The 21,410-nt window shown below is 38.9% G+C and overlaps 1 protein-coding gene across 2 annotated transcripts in view; it reads left to right on the top strand.

Moving 5' to 3' along the window:
• TRUB1 (TruB pseudouridine synthase family member 1) overlaps window positions 1-19,971 on the top strand; it is a 34,628-nt gene extending 14,657 nt beyond the window's left edge. Inside the window, exons 4-8 of one of the 2 annotated variants that reach the window (XM_053949030.1) lie at window positions 11,081-11,159; window positions 15,419-15,491; window positions 16,694-16,833; window positions 17,958-18,014; window positions 19,434-19,971. In XM_053949030.1, the coding sequence (XP_053805005.1) occupies window positions 11,081-11,159; window positions 15,419-15,491; window positions 16,694-16,833; window positions 17,958-18,014; window positions 19,434-19,648 (564 nt within the window). In that variant the 3' untranslated portion in view covers window positions 19,649-19,971. Of the gene's footprint in view, window positions 1-11,077; window positions 11,160-15,418; window positions 15,492-16,693; window positions 16,834-17,957; window positions 18,015-19,433 lie in introns of both variants that reach the window. The other variant, XM_053949029.1, reaches the window with a different exon arrangement.
• Window positions 19,972-21,410: the final 1,439 nt, after the last annotated feature.

Here is a 21,410-nt window from a genome sequence, read left to right as displayed (position 1 = left end):
TATCACAAGATAAATTAATGACTAAATAGGTTTGAGTATCTTTTTGCTTTCCACACCATGTGCTTGGAATTTTTACTCTTATTCAAATTTTTTCCCCTATTTTGGATGCTAAAGTGTTTGTTGAAATGTGATGTTTTTCTTTTGTTCCTTTTGTTATTATAAAGATTCAGAGGAGCTGTCTGACCCTCTCTGGCCAGGATTTACTGCTTGCTTCTAAGAATGCATCTTGTAAAGAAACAGTTCAGTCTATCATTGCTGGCAGCAGAGCTGTGTGGAGTGGCCAAAATGTATGGTACTGCAGTAAACCCCATATGGTGACTCTGCCAGGAATTGAACTGGCTCAGACTTTTTCCCAAACGTTGTGTGAAACTTTCCTGACTGTGTGGCAGCTCTGAGCATTATCCCTTGGAGTGCAACTCACATATATTCTTCAAGGAGTTCTACTCTTGATGTGTGAACTGAATTCTTCATTGGTTTGACCTCCTTAGCAATTAACTCAAGACAAACAGAAATGTGCAGCCAAGGGCAATACCTGCTTAGTGTTCCAGATTTCTCATGGAATTCTTAATATTTGTCCAGAAATAAAAATATGTACAAGCTGGCTTAGCTTTTGTTTATTTGCTTTTTGTTGTTTCAAATGTTCCAAGTGAGAGGGAGAAGCTGAATGTTCTTGGATCTAGAATTTAAGTACTGAACATTTAATAGATGTTCCATAAGGGAATGACTTTTTCTTCTTGTTCTGGCACTTGCACTTGGTCTTGTTTGGACTTTTTGCACTTGAAGATTTTTAAAGATTTTTTTGTTTTACCATGTTGGCAAATAGACTAGAATGAGAAAAAAATTTAATGCTTCACCAGTAAAATTAACATGAAGGGGGTAGACCAATATTTATTATGGTAAATTATTTCTGAACAATTCAGTCTTAGCTATGACTTGTCCGTCTCAAACACAATGCAGAAGTGTGTTTCTTTCTGGGGAGGAAATGGTTTAAAAAATGGTAGTATAGTTTCCAAAGTGGTAGTCCCATTTAAAACATCTCATCTATGAGAATGTGCTGTTACATAGAAGTAATCATGGGAGGGAAATAATCATGGGCTAATCAGAGAACAAAAAATGAGAAGCACTAAGCCATGAAATTCTGCATTAATCTAATTCTTTTCATTGGGAGGAGATGTCTCCCAACACATACAACCTTTATGGATAACTGAGACTTTCAGACTTCAGTTCTGTGCTTAATTTGCTTATTTTTCAGTGACATAGCACCTGGGTTCAGCCTCAGAGAATTTTAGTCATATTAGTGTGAATGAAGAACTTCGCCATCCATCAAACTGTCCTTGCAACCACTGCCTCTCCATGAGTGGAAAGCTTGGGGCATATTGGTTTTATCTGAGGATGCAACTTCTTGTCATGGTCCACATACAACATAGCTCCCCAAGTGCTCAGTGTGAAAGAAATTCCCTGAGAACTTTGTGCTGCTGGCACAAGCTTGGGCAATAACTGATTAAAATAGAAAATTTAATCTTAAAAGTTGTGGCTTCTCCAGAATGAAGCTATCAAAAAAAACCCCAAACCTCTGGGTAGAGTAAAACCCAAACTCCAAGTGTTCTCAAAGCCTAGAAAAGGAAGAAGAGATTATGGGCAGAATGAAGATACATCTGTGACCTGATATGTGACAACTTTAATTTCATATAATAGTTAAAATGTGTGTTCTTATGAATCCTGGATAGAAAATGAGTGCTAGATCAGTGATTAGGTTTTAAATCTTGCCAGTCACACTTGTATGGTGTGAGAGAGGGCTTGTCTGAGCAGGAATTGGTTCAAGTCACTGAGCAGAACTTCTGAGACATGTGAATTACTTTTTGCAGTGTGATTCTGGGATTAGAGCTTGTGTGTTGCAAAATTGTTTCTCTGGAGGGGTGGCATCAGATCCTGCAGAACAAAGTGTCCATAAACAACATTATTCCTTTAACTCCTGTGGTTACCTCACTGTCCTAAAATCAAGTTTTTACTTATTATCCCTTAACTTCTCATACTTTAAACTTTCTCCAGAATTCATTTATTTTTTCAATTAAGTCCTTTGCTTGCCTCTTTTGGCAATGAGTTCAATGAATTAATAACACATTAGAAAGCACATCCAGTGGCTCTACAAGGAGCAAAACTAATGAAGCCTTTGCTTGTGACTTCATTTGTTTACAGCTCGTTAGACACCAAAGGCCCATGTGGACTTTTTGGTATCCAGTAATTCAGTGGGGCTCCCTCTGGACCCTTCTTAGTAGAAGCTGCAATAGATTTATTTGCTCTATCTGGCTGTTTTCAGGAGGCTTATAAGAACTCGGCATCTCTGAGACCTCTGTTCTTCTGCCAGCATTTGTGTGTTTGTACATTGACATGCACACCATGATGGTGTAAGTGCTATTTCTTTTGAAATTCTGATTTTGATTTTAAATAGCCTCACTGTGCTGGTTTGTTGCTTTTTCTTTTTAGTGTATTTCAGTGTTTGTGCTCCAGTTCATTTATAAGTTGCAAGTGCAAGAAAATTGAGTTGACTTTCCTTTCAAAGGATCCTCTTGGTGTTGTGTGCTCTTACTTTTAGTCTTAAAAATTTCTCTAGACTATCACCAGCTGAGCTCTGTGCTTCATTGTACTTTCTTTTGGAGCTGGTGAAACCAAACCCACTTATTCATACAGTGCATAGGGATGTGTTCTGTTTTCTTTTTCAGAATCTGGTATTTTTAACGTTGTTTTGGAAGGGCAGGATTTTTAGGTAGCAGTATTAATTTTATTAAACTAATTGTTATGGTACAGAAAACTAGATGTTTGGAAATGCAAGCCCTCTCTCAGATCTAAAATAGAAGCCATAGATTTTAAAACTATGCATATTTAAGAGTTGTTTAGAACTTAGTGGAATAGGTGTCTTTTAAAACATTTATGAAATAAAAAGTAGGTAATGCTTGTGTGTATAGTTTACAAACAATTCTGTGTGGGCAAGCAATTATATAAGTAATATCCCAAGACTGCTTCACAAAGATAGGCTACATTTTATTACCTGCTTTAATAAAATACATTGAGAAAACAGTTGGGCAGCAAAGATTTGTTCACAATGGATCAGCCAGCTTCCCAGGAACAAGGCAAGGAGGACTTACTGCTAGCTTGATGATTCTTCAGATCCCACCTTGCTTGTGTTCATCTGCTTTTGCTTTCAGATTGCAGTATTTGTCTTTGAGGAATCCAAGTAAAAGTGGTTTGTTTGCTCTTTAGCCTTTTCCCTCAGAAATTTTTCATCTGCAGCACCTTATCATTTTTCACTCTATGGTTTATGCCACAGGTTTACCTTCTCACACCTCTTTGTTCATGGTATCCCATCCAGAATAACCAAGGGTCTGACAGAATTTCTTTTTGAAGTGAGATGGGAGAGGTAACAAGTAAAGTGCAGAATGTGACCTGCCCATTTAAAGAAAATGGATTGTAGCTACACAATATGTCACTCCTTTGCCTTTGCTCAAACCCAAAGAAATTATTGTTTCCTTACAAGGGAGGTAGAAGAGGGAAGAAGGAGATGGTAAGATGATCTCCTAGGGGAAGGAGAGAGCCTGGTAGATGATATGTTGTGGCACATGGAGGTGTTAATGTGAGATAACGTCATAGTGTGCCTGAAATCCAATATCTCTAATAGAGTCCATGGGTTTTTTTGAACCCATTGGAGTTATGAATTTTAGTTCCCAGGCTTGTTTTGAATGATGTTTTACGGGTTTTCCTTGAGGAGCAGGACTGGCAGATTGCAGATGGAGTGATTGTTTTATGAGAGATGTTAACCCATGGACAGATGGATGTGTTTCAGCCCTTGTAGACTGGCTAGGTGAATTCTTCCTGACATGTACTGGTTGCTTAATTTCACCCATTTAGTTACTATTTTAAGGAATTATATTACATTCCTGAAATACAGGTATAGGACAGAGAAGTCTTGACATTTCTGTTCTGTGGTATTTGTTATCCTATTGTGCAAACATTCAAGGAATACTTCTTCATATGTTTGCACAACTCAGTGCAAAGATGTCTGTTAATAAAACTTGTCCTGTTTAATGTCTGTAGCCTTTAACAGCTACATCTAGGAATTGCTACAATAGTTTGGTGGGGCTTTTTTAACCACTTCTGGCACCTGAGAAGGTTTTTGCAGAACCAGAACTTTGTACTGTAACTCCATGAGCTCTCTAGAGCAGAGGAGATTGGTTCAGAGACCCATTGTTGTGTATGCAAACTTGGCACTGGTTTCTGTCCTGTGTGTTATTTTATCTTATTGACAGTGAATTTCTTGTCCCCCAAATGCCTCCATATATTAACTGGGGATCAGTGTCAGTTTGTGAAATCACATTGAAGACAATGTGATTGTCTTTCTATTTTGTCAAAAGGAAAATGCTTACAGAAAGGAAGGCTGGGAAAATGCATGAATGAAGTTGGTTTTGATGTGTTTTGAGAATGTGTAGAAGGTGTTAGCAAAACCTGGTGTCTGCAAAACAAGTTGCACTGAGAGAATGCTAAGCCTGCACAGTGGGGGATGCAAGAATTGGGAAGGGCTAAAATGTTAGAGGAATGAAATGGCCTTACACACTGTCAACCTCTTTAATTATTTATTACTGCAAAATATAAGATACATTTCTAACTTGCATTTTTTGGTAACAAATCATAGGAGAAGAGGCTGATTTTAATATCTTGTCTTTTGTGCCCTGCCCAATATCTCTAAAACAAGTTGTAGAAGAAGAAGAAGCTGTTGGATATTATAGATACATCCTGTACTGCAGTAATACTATTAGTAAGCTGGCTGAACATGCTGTGTAGTGCTCAAGTCTCTTTTATGCTCACCCCAGAGGCCTAATCTATTAATAGCTCAGCTTCATGCTCTATTAATATTCACACTCTTTTTTAAACTGTTGAAAATCTTGAGGAGACTGCACCCATTGTGCTGCTCTTTCCTCCCCAAATGCTGAATATTTTAAGAGCATATTCTGGTGTGATTTTTCTGTTCTTCCATTCACAAGGTCAGTGGTGCTTTCTTCCATCTTGACCTTTCATGTGCAGTTCTTGCTTGGATTCATTAATAAAATCAAGACTGCATGTGCAGTTCTTGCTTGGATTCATTAATAAAATCAAGACTGCAACATGGTAAGGCTTTTTTTCTCATTCTTCATAAAAATAACAGAAAATAAAAAGAATGGTAACCAATTTAGATTAGCCATTCTACACTGTTTTCCCTACTTTTCATTTCCAGTAATTTTGAGATGCTCTTTGCACTGCCTTTTAGAATTTGCTGCATCTTGGCCTTAGAAATGCTTTTGAATTCAGCCAAAGACTTTCATGCATTCAACTTCATCTGTGATTTTGTATGTAGCAATAAAGTCTTACCCTTCTGGAAGGACTGTCTTCTATTTCTGGACAGAGAATTATGTATTTCCTTGAAACTCTGTTTCCCAGGTAGAATTTGGAGGTCATCTGTCTTTATTTTGTTTTATCTGTGATATGGGTACTAGAATGACGGAACAGATATTAAAGCTGAGGATGACATTTAAGAGCCAACCTGAGACATTTTGATGTGTGAGGGAGGTTTCCACAGAGAGCAGTTGCCAGAAAGGTTTGCATAAAGAAAGTGTGGGTTTCAAACAGCCACTTTTGCACATTAACCTGCATCCCCTCTTGGATGTTTGAGCCTGCACTGTGTTTGTAGGTGATGTGGCCTGGTGCTATCTCAGATGATGCAGTGTTCCTGTGACTGTTGGCGCTGTTCTCCCATCTGCCCCCTTTCCTGCACACCCTCTGACTCCTAAATTTAAATTTGATACAGTTTTTAGCTAATACCTTAAAGCTTCTCTGAGCTACGGGCAAAGTATCTTCTGTTGGATTCCTGTTAGAGGGGCTTCTAGTCCTTCCTTCACATGAAAAATCTAGTCATCCCATAATGTTTGAACTCCTTAAAATAAGCTGACATAAGAGATCAGAAAATCTTGTTAGTCCCCAAAGTAAAGATCAGATAGTTCTTCAGCAGTGACAGTACAATTACAGCATCCAGCACTAAATGCAATTTAGTGCAGGCTTAGCACAAAGTCAGCTTTTTCTTTCAGGTGAAAAAAATGAATGGTAGAGAAGTTCTAAATGTTTATGTATATCAAAAGGTCATGTTTGGTGTTTGATAATTTTGAATTTGCTCTACTGTAAAACATGAAACTCCTCCCTCATCCTGCAGTCTTTATTTTGCCCTCTGTGCAACCTGCTTTTAAGAGATTAGGGCTCTGTGCTTTTAATATATTGGAATCTGCTTAGTGAGTGTGCTTTGTTTTGGAAAATAATTGAAACTATGGCAACCCTTGGGGTTTTTCCAGCTTATTTGTCTACCTCATGCACTTCTCCATTTTGGTGGATAATTAGCATACTGGAAACCACTGGTAGCTGCTAATGTTATACAAACAGCAAAATAAGTTCTGTAAATATTAAATTCAGAATTGTTTATTTGTGCTTTAGAAATCATTGAACACAAACTGAATATCATTACAAAACTGAGAGTTTAAGGCCTCTTCACTGTCTCAGTGGCCTAAGTCTCCAAATCTCTAAGTGCAGAGCAAATGGTTTTGGCACAGGAGCACTAATTCTGATCAGTGCTTGTCTGCTGTGTGCTCCCCCTGATTTCCATCAGATTCTCTAGAGCACTTGTTTTATGTTTGTTTATGTTCAAACTTGTTAACCACACGCAGACATCAGTTTACATAAATTGAATTTCTGTTTCTCTTGAATATGACTTCTCTTTCCCAGCTTTCAGTCTCTTGCACAGGGGATTGTAGCCTTAATTTATTTATTTTCCTTTTACACTTCTGTGTTCAGTTGCTGCTGTGATTAGAAAATGGGTCATCCTTGGATGAACTCTCATGAACTGCCTCTTCCAAGTTTCCCTGCTTGCCTGGGAAATTCTTGTAGTGGGAGCCATCTTAAAATCTTCCTGACAGCTACTGGTGACCTTGTTTCATAATTACTTGTGGTTCTGTCTAGCTCTTCTAAAGTGTTGCTTCTCCATGAATGAAGAAGCTTTTAAAACACGTTATAATTTAAGATTTCAAGTCTCTGGCTTCTTTCCAAATAAAACCTTGATGTCTCAACAGTTAAAACCGAGAAGCTCTCTTGCATGGCTGTCTGGCATTTGCACTGATAAGTGAGGCAGACAAGCCTGGCAATCCGCCCAGGGGTTTCAGCCTCCTGGAGCCCCCCCAGGTGGGGTTGTGCAGCCCCTGAAATGGGCGGGGATTCTTCGTCCTTCTCCTCCTCTTCCCCCTTTCCCAGTTAAATATGCATGCTGATAAAGTCTTGCCTTTATTCTCTCTCTTTTTATGGATATTCTTTCTCTTTCTGTGCTAGTCTAAGGACTTTTCTGAAACTGGATATGAAAATAAAAAAGCCAAATTATAGCTGCTCTCTTACTAAAAATATTATGGTAAACATATGGTTTGTTATTTGTGAGAATGTTGACTGTGCCCTGTGGTTGTGACACTAAAACAGAATTCCTCTTCCCAAGACCTGTGAGATTTATTAGAGGTTCGTAATTTGTTTCTTATAGATTCCTGTAATCCTATTTTTTTATCCAGTACTGTCTTTTTATGGTACATTTCTTTCTGGTTGTGGGTATGGTGCACATACACGACTACCCAAGCATTTCACTCTGTCTCTGGTCTTGTTGGGGTTGCATCCAGCACATCCCCCAGTCTGTGTGACAGAGTTTGTGTGTTATCATTGACAGAGTGCAGTGGATTGTCACTGTAAAGTATCTTCTTAAAGCTTTCTTCTCACTGCTGGGAATGGTGGAGCTGCTTATACTCAAGGGCTTCTGGTCACTTTGCTGCCTTTTGTTTCACTTGCCATAATGGTTTTCTTTTTTTCAAGAAAATGGTTTTGTGACTGGCTGAGACACACAGCCATTCCCCAATGTAGGATAGTTTTGTAAAGGTCTGTTTGTCCTCAGGGTGCTGTTGTACAGTTGTGAGTCTCTTCTTTGGGACCAGCCCAGCATTCTGTGTGGGAATTAAGGCATGATGCTGCAGCTCTTGCAAGTCGTGACTGGGAATGCTGGATCTCAGCTTTTAATGTGCTGCACTTGCATGCTGTGCAATCCATAGGGAAGCTGAGGTGCTGCTTTTCATCTTTAAATGATTTGGGTCCTGATCTCTTGAGTTGAGTAGAGGGCAAGGATGTAGGGGCTGTTGACTGGCAGGATGTTCTCTAAGGAGCTGCAATATAAGGGCGCTTTCTGTCACAGTCTGCACTTGTCAGGCTTTGCCACTGCCTGCAACACCTACTACCTTGCTTTTTTTGTTTTGGGTTGAGTGGGTTGAAGGCAGAGTGTTGTGAGCAGTTTCTGTCTGTGTTCCTGCAGTGATGTGTAGTTTGAGAGTACAGGGAGAACGCCCCTAGATGTATCTCATAAAACTGGAAGAAATAAATGATTGCCAACACAGGTGAGAAAAGGTCACTGAACACTTATTAAATGACTCAGAATCCATTGGGTGTTTCTGAGGGCAGCGTGAGTGAGAGTCTAAAGAGTGTTAATGCTGAATTTTGACACAAATAATTCTGGACTCTCGTATTATCTTCTACAACCTCCAGGTTCTGCAGCCTACCAAAGGGGAAGAAGTAAACCTTATCCAGTGGCAAGTAAGAATTATGATATATAATTGTAGGTAGCCAAGGGCACTCCAGAGACTGATCATAAACCAACTGTAATTCTTAATTTCCTACTCTGTTACAGCCTCCTTTGCAGATTATTGCATTGCTGGCTTGAGTATTTTGTGACTCTTCAAAGGCTCCTGTAAGGAATGGGGATTTGTGACTAATATTTAAGGACGTTCTTTTTACAAACTGTAAACCCTTTTGCTCTTTTTGCAGAAATTAAAGGGGAAAATTTGAGATTTGGATTGGATTGTTCATGCCATTCGTGTTTACATATTAACAGATGAGACATTATCTCTCTATTGCTGGCAGATCAAATACAACATGTTATTGTAACAGATAGCCTAAAGCAAGATAACCAAAACCAGAATTATAGGAAAAGAAGTAATTTAAACTGAGGTAGTATGAGTATTTTGATTTGGAAACATCAGAAGACAGAGTGTGAATTTTCAAATTGTCAGATTTAGATTTTTACTGAACTGCTAAGATCATTCATCACGCTTAGGACAATGATGATCTGCTCATGTGTTCTTATTCACCTCTAGGTTAGGTGCTGAATAGTGTATTTCTGGCTATGCAATTAAATGTTCAGAACCAGATCATTAAATGTCTCAGAAAGCAGTCAATTATATGGTCCTAACAGCTAATATAGTAGTAAAAGATAATATACCTTAAAGTTTATTTAAATATTTGCTGTGGAGCAGCATTCATCCGTTCTTTCTTTCGTTTCTTTTTTCATGCATTCCAGAAGTGTGTTAACTTGAAGAATTTTATTTTAAAATACCTGATTTTGCAGAGTTATCAGACATCTGCAATATTTAGGGAAAACGTAGCCCTAATGTGGTGCTGTGGTTGAATCTAAAACACCACTCAGCTGTTTGCTCACTCCTTGGAGTGGGATGGGGACAGAATCAGAAAAAAGGTGAAACTCATGGGTTGTGATAAAAGCAGTTTAATAAGTGTGATGGAAACATCGATGTTATCAACACTGTTTTCAGCATAAATCCAAAGCATAGCCTCATACCACCTACTATGAAGAAAATTCTCTGTATTCCCAGCCCAACCCAGCACATGAAGTAAGCAAAGAATACAGTTATTTTAATGTTCAAGTCTGCACTCCGCTGCCTTTTGTCCGACTATTTCTGCTGCTTCCATTTTGCAGCAGTTGCTTGAAGAAATACATTGAAGTGGCAGGTTGTCACATGGAACAAAATCAAGGCATGTCTTACTAGTCCAGTGGTGTGGGTGTGATTTATATGCCTACACTGCTATTACTTGAGCTTGTTTGTACTTTGCAGGTACATGAAGCAGGATGCATTGCATCTCACAGTAAAATGTTAGTGCTTAAGCCTGTTTGGATGTGTTCCAGTAGAGTTTGGTCAGCCAGCTTCTAAAAGATACATCCTCAGATTTGTATTAGTTCAGCTGGGAGTAATTTCACTGGAACCTTACTGGGAAATAGAGGAACACTTTGATTTTTCTCTCCCAGGCTTTATTTGAAGGCCTGTGGACTTACCATAGGGAAGTTGAGGGGACTAGAATGGGATAGGCAATGGATCAAACCATTGGTGTAATACCTGATGGTATCCCTAAACTTGGCTCAGACTCATGTTACAGAGTGAGCCTTGGTGTGTTGACAGCCTTGTGACAAATCATGGAGAGCTGGTGCAGGGGAAGCCTCTGTCAGCTTCAGCAGCTTGTGCTGTATGCTCAGAGCATGGCAGTTCTTAGGGTGAAAACGTGGGAAAGGAGGGCATCAGGTGAAATGTAAGGACAAGAGTGACCTTGTGACCAGCCCAAGGTCCTTACCAGATCCCACGAGTTCAAAACTGAAGCTTCAGGCTACTGCATATCCCTGCATTTCATGGCAGAACCATGGTAATGCTTTGTCTTGGCAGTGGGTGTTTTGCTTTCACAAGTGAAGGTCTTTGTGTCTTCTTTTTTTTTTTTTTTTTTTTTTTTTAATGTGCAAAGGAACAAAAAAATTGTCTAGGAAAGGTACTCTTCTGTGCCTTGCATCAGCTGTGACATATGACACCCCACAGAGACTTTGATGTTACTACCCTGTTATTTTCTTTATGGTATTGATGTATTTGTAGTAAAAATTAGATTCCATGTTGCTTCTTCCTTGGGTTTCTAAAACCGAAATCACAGGCACATGTAATACAGGATTTACTTTTTGGTTCATTCCATGTTTTTTCATCTTGACTTTTGCTTACCCAGAGTTGCTGGATTTACCACTTAGGCAGTATTCTTCTTGTTCTGATTTGAAGTAATTGGTAGTTTCAGTCTTTATCTTAAAAAAATAAGAAAAAAGGAAAAAAATCCTAAGAAACAGCATTAAAGACCTGACTCACTAATCTCTCTTATTCCTTCCCAGAAGTACACTGCCATTGGAATGCTGGGCAAGGCTACTGATACATTAGATGCTACAGGAAAAGTAACTGAAGAAAAACCTTATGGTAAGCATAAATATATCTATACACTTGATGTAATTTGAAGGCATAAGTGGTTTCTGTCATAGGAAAGCGGAAGAGATGTTTGGGACTCTGAATTAAGTTTAAATGTGAAATTAAACTAAGATTATTTCATCTTCAACTTCAGTGCTCATATAATTTAAACCAGCTTCATGCAATTATGTCCAACGCAAGTGTTCATTTCTGCTGGAAAAAAACAAACCAGGCATTAGATTAGGAGGGAGGAAATAGAATTGGGCAGGACTGTGTCATTTTAAATCTTTGACAGGTTAACAAATGACGTGCTGTGTCCAGTAACATTTTGCTCTCTCAGAGTGTATTCCCAGGAGTCCTCTTTTAGTAAAACCCTTTAAGGCCAGTGGAGGAATAAAGTACTCGGATCTTCCCTCTAGGACACCACTTCACCTACAGACTGCTTAACATTTAATGAGGATGGCATAAGCTACATTCTACATATGGCTATCTTCCAGATCTTGGTCTTGCTTACATCTTTAATAAATGAAATTTTCTGACTCTCAGAGCACAGTGCAAAGGTTTAAGGCTTCAGAACTCATCCTGACTGTGGCTTTGCTGGGCATCTTAGAAACAATGGAGTAACACAGTAAATGTACTTCTTATTAGTTCTTTCACAACCTTGAGGAAAAAAAATTAAAAAATAACGAGTAACCAGTTGCTTAGCAACTCTACACATCTGACATTCTTTATACCTGGTGATAGGTACATGAAGTAAATAATCTTTTTTAATGACATGATGGAAAGCCTGGCTTTCATTTCTCACTTCCAATCTCCTTTCTTTTGCAGTTGTCCTTTTCTCATGAGGCAGGCAAGAATGAGTTTCTGGTCCACACTCTAGATAGTGTTAATTACTAGGCAGTGTTATTCAGAGATGTTGGATCATTTATTTATGCTTCAGGATTAAGCTCAAGGTCTCTAAGCTTCTGGAGGCCTGAGCATCCTCATGGTGTTAGAGTTGCCAATACCTCATGGAGGTTGAATGAAGTGATGATTCACTTTCTTGGTATTTATCTGTATAAAAATCCATTTTATGAAACACTAGTTTTGCTTTTTTCATTTTGTGTTGTTTACTGCAGACAGAATTTAGAGTGTTGTTTTTGTGTGTGTTTCTCTCCCTGGCAGCTCCTGTTACAGCAGCTCCCACCTCTGCACCACCTCTGTTGTGGTGGGTGCTTTCTGTGCACCACCTTTCTGTTAGGCTGTGTGCTTGGGGAACTGATTTGGCTTAAAAATATCCCCTTTTTTTGAGTTGCTTGTCATTTTAAACTGAGATCAGTTGCACAATGCAGTTCATCACGTGGTCTGATGAAGAGCAGCATTGGCATTGCTGGGGCAGGGCTGTTTGGGGTTCAGTTTCCTTTTGCCTAAAGTGACAGCTGAAAGAAATGCTCGTGACATTGGTCTCAGTTTCTTTCCATGTTGGTGCAAATCAGTCAGATGTGATTTCTTCAGAAAGAAAAGAGCATGGATACTCCTTTTTTGCTCTCCATGGTACCTACATGTTTTGTATTCCTCATCTTTTCCAGTGTCTTCTCCAAAACAGTTTGGTTTTCTGCAGGATACTCTCTTTGGCCCACCATCCCTAATTTGTAATCCTAATAGATACTCCAAGAAAAGGCAAACCAGATGTTTTGAGTTGAATTTCAGTTTTCTTTTGACACCTACAGGGATCCTTGGAGAAGCAGAGCAAGGGAATATAAATCCTGCAGTGCTAACTTCATCCAGGATTGGGCCTTAGTGCAAAGAAAGGGCACTAAACCAGTTTGCAAGATGTATAAGACTCTTCTTGAGTGACTTCATTGGAACATAAGAGGAAAGTGCCTGCAGAAAGTTGCCAGCTATATTAACTGTAAGGAAGTGTTACATTTTAGTCCTCAAAGTGTCCCTAGACAGCAGCTTAGGAAGCAAACTGTACAGTTAGTCACAATGTCAGGATGTACTGAAGAGAGCTCCTTGCTCTTAACCCCTTCTGAACTTCTTGTAGCTTTTTTGTTTTTTACCAGACAGTGAGTTTGCATTTCCATGGGAAATTAGGTTATGGTTTTATACTGCTGCCAGGCTGTCAGATGCTGACTTTGGAAGGAAGTAGCATTTCGTATTCCTCTGATGCTTTTTGGAGCACATTAATGCTAGTAGCCCTTTTTTAATATTTGTAGCTGTGTACAGGAATGTACGTTCTGAAACCCACTTCCTCCCAGCTGCCTACAGGCTGTATCCAGACATGGAGAACAAAATTAATGAGGCTTTTCTCAGGTCTCTGATGATTATGCTGAAATATATGTTTAATAGAGCTACCTGAATCATTTGGAAAGTGTAGTCCTTTCAGGACTCTGCTTGTCTGTTTTCAAATAATTTGTGCTGGGTCAGACTGAATTGAGGTCATTTGCTAAACTTCTGGTGCGCTGTCACAGATAATTCTTGTGTTTTGTTTTGGAGAGAGTTTGTTAACAAGCACAGGGCAGAATCACCCTTCAGTGAAGGCTTTTTGAGATTGTGGCACAAATGGTGCCTTTTGGTTTGGTAACTTTATTTTCCTTCCTTTGCAGCAGGAAAATCAGTCAATAGTCACCAGTGCTCAAAAGCACACCAGATCTTAGCAAATGCATCTGTAAATATTTACTTTGATAGCACATGACACAACTCTTGTTTGTTAATGGCTTAATGCATCATTCTTCACGTGGGGACTTTTTTTTCCTCTGAGACAGAGCTTGCCTATATCATGAATGACTTCCTCAGAGGCCACATGTAACCTCTTAGTCAAGGGAAATATGAGCTCAGAGCCAGAGCTGAACTCAGGTGTCTCATTAAATGCCCTGGCCACAAATGCAGTTCATGGGGTGAAGATTGGAAGGAGAACTCCACGGGGCACTTGTGCTTAAATAGTGAATTTTAACCTGAAGCAGCCTAGGGTTCACAAGAAGGCTGACAGGATCACTGTTATGGGGCCAGGTCATGCTGACTTTCCACCATGTAGTTTTGTTGTGATATGTTGCTAAATAGAAACAAGATTGAAATAACAGTGTAAGAAACTCTTCAGAAGATCCAGAGTTACTGTACAATTGATTTTGTTGTTCCTAGCCTGTATTCTGATGTAAATTGGTCTCTCAGCATCTTGGAGTTTTGTGCCTTGTGCTTTGCAACCTTGCTGTTAATAACACATCTTGGGACAGCTGCTTGGGGACAGCATGTGCTCTTGAGGCTGCAAAGTGTGCTTTATAGAAGTGAGGAACCACAGGATCATCTCCCAGAGCTGCTGCCAAAAGAAATCTTATCTTTTTTACTTAGAGCATCAAGTACATCTGGCTTTTAAGGTTTGCAAATAAATATCCGTTTCAAAATACAACAAAGGCTTGATAAATAAATTTGGTTGGTTTATGTTCCAGAATGCTGTTGGCTTAGCAGGGATGACACTAATTAAATATGAGAAACAGGGCTAGTCAAACCCTAGACAGTAGAAATGCACTGAAGTGCATTGTGATTACAGATCTTATGTTTGCACTCTCTAAAAAAATTAGGGGTGAATGTAATTTCAGAGCTTCAGAAGACCAGTGCAATCAGCTACTTAGGTTATAGTCTTCCAATAAAAGTGGGACAGATGTCTATGTGTACTCTTAAAAGAAAGTACATTGCCTAAACCAGCTGTCTTTCTTTTACAGAATTTTGTTAGTAAAATTGCCTTACTTAATATATAACTATACCCCAGAGTACATTTGCAGGTTAGTTGTTTGACAGGGAAATTTTGATGTGTTGTTTCAGATAAAATCTTTTTTCTACACCAGTGGTTTTGTTCTGTAATAATCTGTTGTAATTTTCCCTGCAGTTAGGTTCTCTTAGAGAGAAGTTCCCAGGGTTAGATGAGCATTTTATTCTTTTTGGTGCTTTTTTAAAAAATAAGAATATTCCAAATGTTGTAGCTTTTATAGTTTCTAATAAAGATGAGTTTGCAGCCTCAGGAGAGGGGAAGTACAAAAGAAAACATTAAGGAGGATTTCTGCCCTTCTGAAATGTATCCAGATTGTCCTGATCACCTTGGACAGCTTGTTCCACTCCTTTTTGTGATAATTCACATTCCTGCCTACAATCTGGTTTTTATCTCTTTTCTTTGGTGTTTTTCACCCCATCTAAATTCTGAAGAGAGGGAACTCTTGTGTCTGCTTGCAGATTTGATTGATGCCATTAGTGCCATGTGAATAATCAGTACTAACATACTGACTGTTTTCTTTCCACAGACCAGGTTACAAAAGGAGATCTTGAAAATGTTCTGCAAAAGTTCACAGGGGACATCATGCAAGTTCCCCCACTGTAAGTTCCATGCTAGTCAGACACTCTTGACAGTTGTGTTTGGCTGTCAGGACTTGCCAGCAGAAGTCAGCTCTCTCAGAATTATTAAGACACATTTTGACAAGAGGATAGAGGCCAGGCAGTCAGGAGTTTAACATTTGCAAGTGCAGGTCATGCCCATTTGAAGATCCAGCACAAATGGTGACCTGGAGTCTGTGGGTGTTTTTGGTAAATTTAAAGTAGCAAAAGTCTTAAACAGCTTTGCAGGGCTTGTCTTCTGTCTTCCAATCTCACTGACATCTCTGTGGAAGTGCCTTAAATGACTTTGAATTATTTTTTTTGAAACTTAGAATATGAGTAATTAATGACTGAGCTTCTGTAGCTTAGCAAATTTCATCTGGTCAGGTGAGCCATAGTAGCTGGCAGTGTGCATGACTTAGCTTGTGACAGATGGCTTTTATGGTGGTTTAAGCTAGCCTGCTTTCCTTTGCATTTGCCATGTGACACTTACTGTGGTTCCAATGTGAGCCCTGTAAGGTCAGTAATGCCCCTTGTGTTCTGCTTCATGTGGCTTGTTTCAAATTGCCCTCTAATATTGTGAACAAGATCCTTTTGGATTTCTCTGTTTTTCTTTTCATCTTTCTGTCATAACCAAAGTTAGAGCTTTGGATAAAGTTCCATGTAATCAGTGAAATCAATTTCTGTGGTTCTGTAGTGGTTCCCTAACCATGCTGGAATGTGGCAGCTGCTGTTCAGGAAAGACCCTGCTTTGGGACAAGGAAAGGTGCAGTGTAGAATTACAGGAGTTGCCTGAGTGACTCCCAGTGCTCAGCTCAACATAAAACTGAAACAGAGGATGCCCTGCTGACTTCTGAGACATGAGATGCTAGAGGCAGCTGCTAGTGTTGCAGCCCTTGTAGAAACCCTTTTATTTCATAAACTGCAAAGTGAGTGATAAAATGCTTTTAAATCCGTACAGCAAGAGAGAAATACAAGGCCATCTCTTGTTTTCTGGTTTATGTAGCTACTAGTAAATGGGATGATTCTGTGTCCAAGAGATTTCAGCAGCACTCTCTGAGTTTTTGTGGGTTTTTGTGAGTACTTGGAGAGCAATAAAATGTGTGCTACCCTAGTAGCACAAAGAATATTACCAGGATCTGGAGAATGGGAAGCCTGTTCTATTACAACCGTATGACACACATTTTCATGCTCTGTCTGATCAGCTATTCTGCTTTGAAGAAGGATGGAGAAAGGCTTTCAACTCTGATGAAGAGAGGGGAAGCAGTGGAAGCAAAGCCTGCTCGGCCAGTGAGAGTGTACAGCCTTTCTCTCCAGCAGTTCCAGCCACCACTGTTCACACTGGGTAAAGGTCAAAGATTATTACATAGAGCAATGCTCCCAGCTTGTTAATGTTTATTTACACTCAGAATGGGACTGAGAGAATGAAATGGGTTTCATTTCACTCAGCTACTTATTTTGGTGTGAGCCCATGTGCAGAGACTTTCACTTTGTATTAAAAGCACTGTATTTTGGTTTTAAGTTAAGCTGATTATATCTAATCTTTCAGTGAGGCAAAATTCTGAGAGACTGGTCAGGGGATTATTTGCATCTGTCCATGATTTTGCAACCTCCAGCTCATTCCTCTCTCAGGTCTGCTTCCTTCACTTTGCCATTCTTTCACACAGATTCCCACACCTGCTGGCATCTCTTCCAGGACCAGTTTAAGTTATTGTCAGACCCTTTTCTTGCGGAGGCAGCAGGAACTTATCCTTCCTTCTGTCATTCATCAAGAAACTTGGGTAGTACATTAAGAAGCATATTAAAAAATAAACAAAAAAAGACTCCTTTAAATGTTTAATGCTACCGTAAGGTCAGGATGATCCCTTGCATTGATCTATCTGCCCAGTTGATCCCCAGTCCTGTGATGGACCAGATGTTTTATGGTGAGCAGGTATGAGTGACAGAACTCAGTGCTGTGTGACTTCAGCCCTTACTTTATGGTTGGGTGACAAGCAGCTGATCATTGGCAGAGGGGGAAGGGAAGGGAAGGGAAGGGCTGAGAGAGCAGGGGAAGTTAAAGGTGAATTTTAAAATTTTAATGGAGCTGCCTGTCTGCAGCATCTGCAAAGCACTGGCAGTCAGTTTAGGCTATACTTGAAATAACTTGCTTTCATCATTAGAAATATGTAATCAACCTGAAATGCTTAAAAGAAATAGGAGTGAAGCATTTCTTAACATACCATAGCAGGTACTTAAATTCTGGTGAGTTAGTACAGTTGCCATTTTATTTGCTTTCCCTCCTGTCTAGCTTAGCAATTTCACCCTCACATATGTTCCAGGATGAATAATTGATGTTGCATCCTATAAATATTTTATCACTGGGTTGTTTGCTTAGCGCATTTCTACATTTATGTGGGGGCATGGCTTCTATGTAAAGTAGATTTCACATAGCACTGGCAATTTACCATGTCACTTTTAACATTCCAGATGTTGAATGTGGTGGTGGCTTTTATGTCAGGAGCCTGGTCAATGACATTGGCAAAGGTAGGCATGAAAAAAACCACAAGACAATGTAAGGAACAAGTGTGTGTTTATGGAAAAAATTTGTCATTCGGTATATCTCAAGTAACTAGACGTGTGTTATTTTGCAGAACTGTAGTGCTATCACTTGTTTTTATATACTCAGGTAATTTCCTTAGGGGCATGGGGGAATGATGGCTAAATAATTGCCAGGGACCTTGGGGGCCGGCTGATAAAAATGGAGCAAGCAATAGCGGTGAGCAAGATAATGCAAGGCAAAGGGGGGACTTGTTTCCTCCCTCTTTCATGTGTTAAAGCTAACTCAGATTAAGGATGAGAAGAAGAAAGATACTGTCTTTTTAAACATTATTCATCACATTTTGAAAAACAGATTGCACAGAACATTACTATGTACATAATAAACCCTATCTGCTGGAAAGACTTCCACACTGGTGATGATTTTTCGAGTGTTTTCTTTCTCCTCTGCCTGAACAGTGAATAGTTTTGGTTTCCCACAGGGTTATTTGTCTTGTGCTCTGTATCTATCAAACTGCATGATGGAGAATAGATTATCCATTTCTAACTTTTTTTTTTTTTTTTTTTTAAATAATACATTTGCAGGAAGGCAAGTAATACGGGGTAACCCTATGAATTTCAATGTTGTTTTTTGTGCTTAGGCAAGTCCAAGTTTCTGTTACTGCCTTCTGAACATACTGGCTTATGTTTAGCCCTTTAATGAAAACCAAGATAAAGTCTGTCCATGACTGGATTCTTTTCAAAAATTTAAAATGAAATGAAAACAACCTTCCTGCATCAGAAAGGATGGGAGAGAATATTTTAGTGTACCTATGTGCTTACAAGTCAGTGCTTGTTGCTGTTATGTTTTGTAGCTTATTGATATGTAACTATGTCATCCTGGTATTTATTTATCATAGGAAGCATTTGGATATCTTTTTTTTGTTTTTCCTTATCTTAGTTTCTGTTATCCTAGTAGGCAGCACAGGGTAAAAATGTTAAAAATACCTCTTGAAGGCAAGAAGTGCTAAGGCCTCAAAATGTGTAGAAAATCAGTTCATGGTCACTTGAGAATGCAGAGTGTTCTGCTTACATCTTATATTTTTTCATCACTTTCCATTCTGATCTAAATCTGGGAAAATTGTTGACAGCTTTCTGTCAGATTCTGAACTCTTTACTACTGGACAGTTATTGAAACTGGACAGTAACTGGACAGTTATTGAAATCAAAGGAGATCCTTGGGTCAAATTTAAGAAGATCTAAACGAGAGATAAATCTTCAAAAATCTTCATGACCTTCCTTGTCAAACAAAGCAGAATAATGTAAAAGGCTACATACGAAAATACATTTCAAGTGAGCTGGAAGTGGTTACACTTTCAAAGTTTATCCATGTACTTTGTCCAATCCCTCTTTCCTGCCTTGCTGCAGAGCTCTCCACCTGTGCCTCAGTGCAGGAGCTGACGCGCACCAAGCAGGGGCCGTTCACGCTGGAGGAACACGCCCTGCACGAAGACAAGTGGACAATTGATGAAATTGCTCAGTCCTTGGAGCACTGCACAGCCCTGCTCCTGCCAGAACCAGCTCGGAAAAAATTGAAGACAGAGCATCCTGGTGAAACTGCTGTGATCTGTGAGGATAAGTGATAAGTTGGATCAAGAAAAAAGACTGGATGATTGAGATATTTTAAGATTGGATTGGGATTGTCTCGCCTCCTGTGTAAATCTACAAGTCTCTGCTGGGAAGGTGACAAACTGCAACGCAAGAGAAATGGTTCTTTTGTTTCCTGGGGTTAGAATGTGCACTGAAAATAAACAGTGCTAACTGTTTCTTGATTGATTATTTTCCTTCTTGCAGACTGTAACTGATGCCAAATTTTTATAGACTTTCAAAGAACTTTCAGGGTGCAAGATGGCTGCTGTTGAGAATTCATCAATAAAAAAAATGATATACAATAATGTCTGATAAATGTGCTTCAAAAGAATTTTCTTTTTCTTTGCAGCTGGTAATCAAATCCTGAAACACCATGGTGACAAGTCTCTCATAGTTTAAAGGACCCAAGAATGTGGTGTGGCAATTTGCTTTCTTGAAATTTGTTTCAGGATATATCCATTTTACCATAATTTTTCCTATGCAGATTGTTCTCCAGTCAAATGTTCCTAGAATGCAGTATATGAAGGTGCTAATATTTTAAGTTAAGTCTGAAATATCAGCCCAAGGGAATAGTTTTAAGTATATATGAAGATAATTGGTTTGTGCTGGCATCTTACAAAAAGGTGGTAAATTAAACTTTGGTTCCAAACTTATTTTCAGTCTAAGAAATTAAATAAATATAGTGGAGTTCCCCATTGCAGGATACCCTTCCAGACATCTATAGGATTTATTATTGTTTTCTACACAATAAGAAACTGAAGTATGTGCAAGATTAATGAAGGTTTTGTTTAGAAGGAGGATAGACTTTGTTTTATTCAGTTAACAGTTTTCTTCCTTTGTATATTCTTGTAAAGAACTTAAAGGAAATGTTGAAAATAGCACAAGCAAATTGAAATGTTAGAGCACTATAGCAGCAGCATATTTAAAGTACAATATGGATGAAGTAATGGAGACAAGAAATTCTGATTTCAAGGATGGGAGAAAAGCTTGTGTCCAGTTAAGTAACAGTGGGAGATTTTTGTTTCTTTTTAGGATGTGTTTTCTGGTACTTTGGGTAGAAACAAAGAAGAAAGAGATTATTTCCTAAAGAAATCAAAAATAGCAGAAAATTTCATTTTCCAGTATACTTATTTGAATGATCAAAGACTTTAATTGAAACACAGTTTCTCTTACTGTCCGAATCTGTATTTTCCTGGTTTATGTTGTCCTAGTGGTTTTCTAGATTAAGTTGTCATTTTATTTATCTTCCTGATTTTTGAAAAATAGCACAGTAGATACAATTCCATTAGTCTCCTTCTTTCATCTTCAGGGATTTGTTTCTTTAAAAATCAGTGTAATTGAGAAATCTCTCTATTAATAGGGTACATTTGGATACAGTGTTGTAAGTGTCTAACACATTTTTAATCTCATCTGTTTGTTTAATGCTCACCAAGCCTTTCTTGCTATTCCAATTAAGAACCCCTGATATTTTTAGTTTCAAAAGTATTCTATTTCTATCAGATTTTGGTTAGCTTGCAACTGGTTTGTTGTAATTATTGCTAACAGATCTGTGATCCTGAGAAGACAGGATCTGCTCCATAGTCTAGGCACTGGAGAAGAATGAAATGGTAATTAGAAAAAGCATCTTGTGGACATCAGCAAGTTCTGGTTCATGCTGCAAGTCCTGATGCATATGGAAAGCACAGGGAGAGATGGAATGCAGATGTTCATGTTCAGGGATCTGCACAGAATCATTCAGGTTGGGAAAGACCTTTA

The sequence above is a fragment of the Vidua chalybeata genome, chromosome 8, assembly GCF_026979565.1.
Source record: "Vidua chalybeata isolate OUT-0048 chromosome 8, bVidCha1 merged haplotype, whole genome shotgun sequence".
NCBI lineage: Eukaryota > Metazoa > Chordata > Aves > Passeriformes > Viduidae > Vidua > Vidua chalybeata.
The sequence above is the reverse complement of the archived record's forward strand: the minus strand, read 5'-3'. Positions and strand labels throughout refer to the sequence as shown.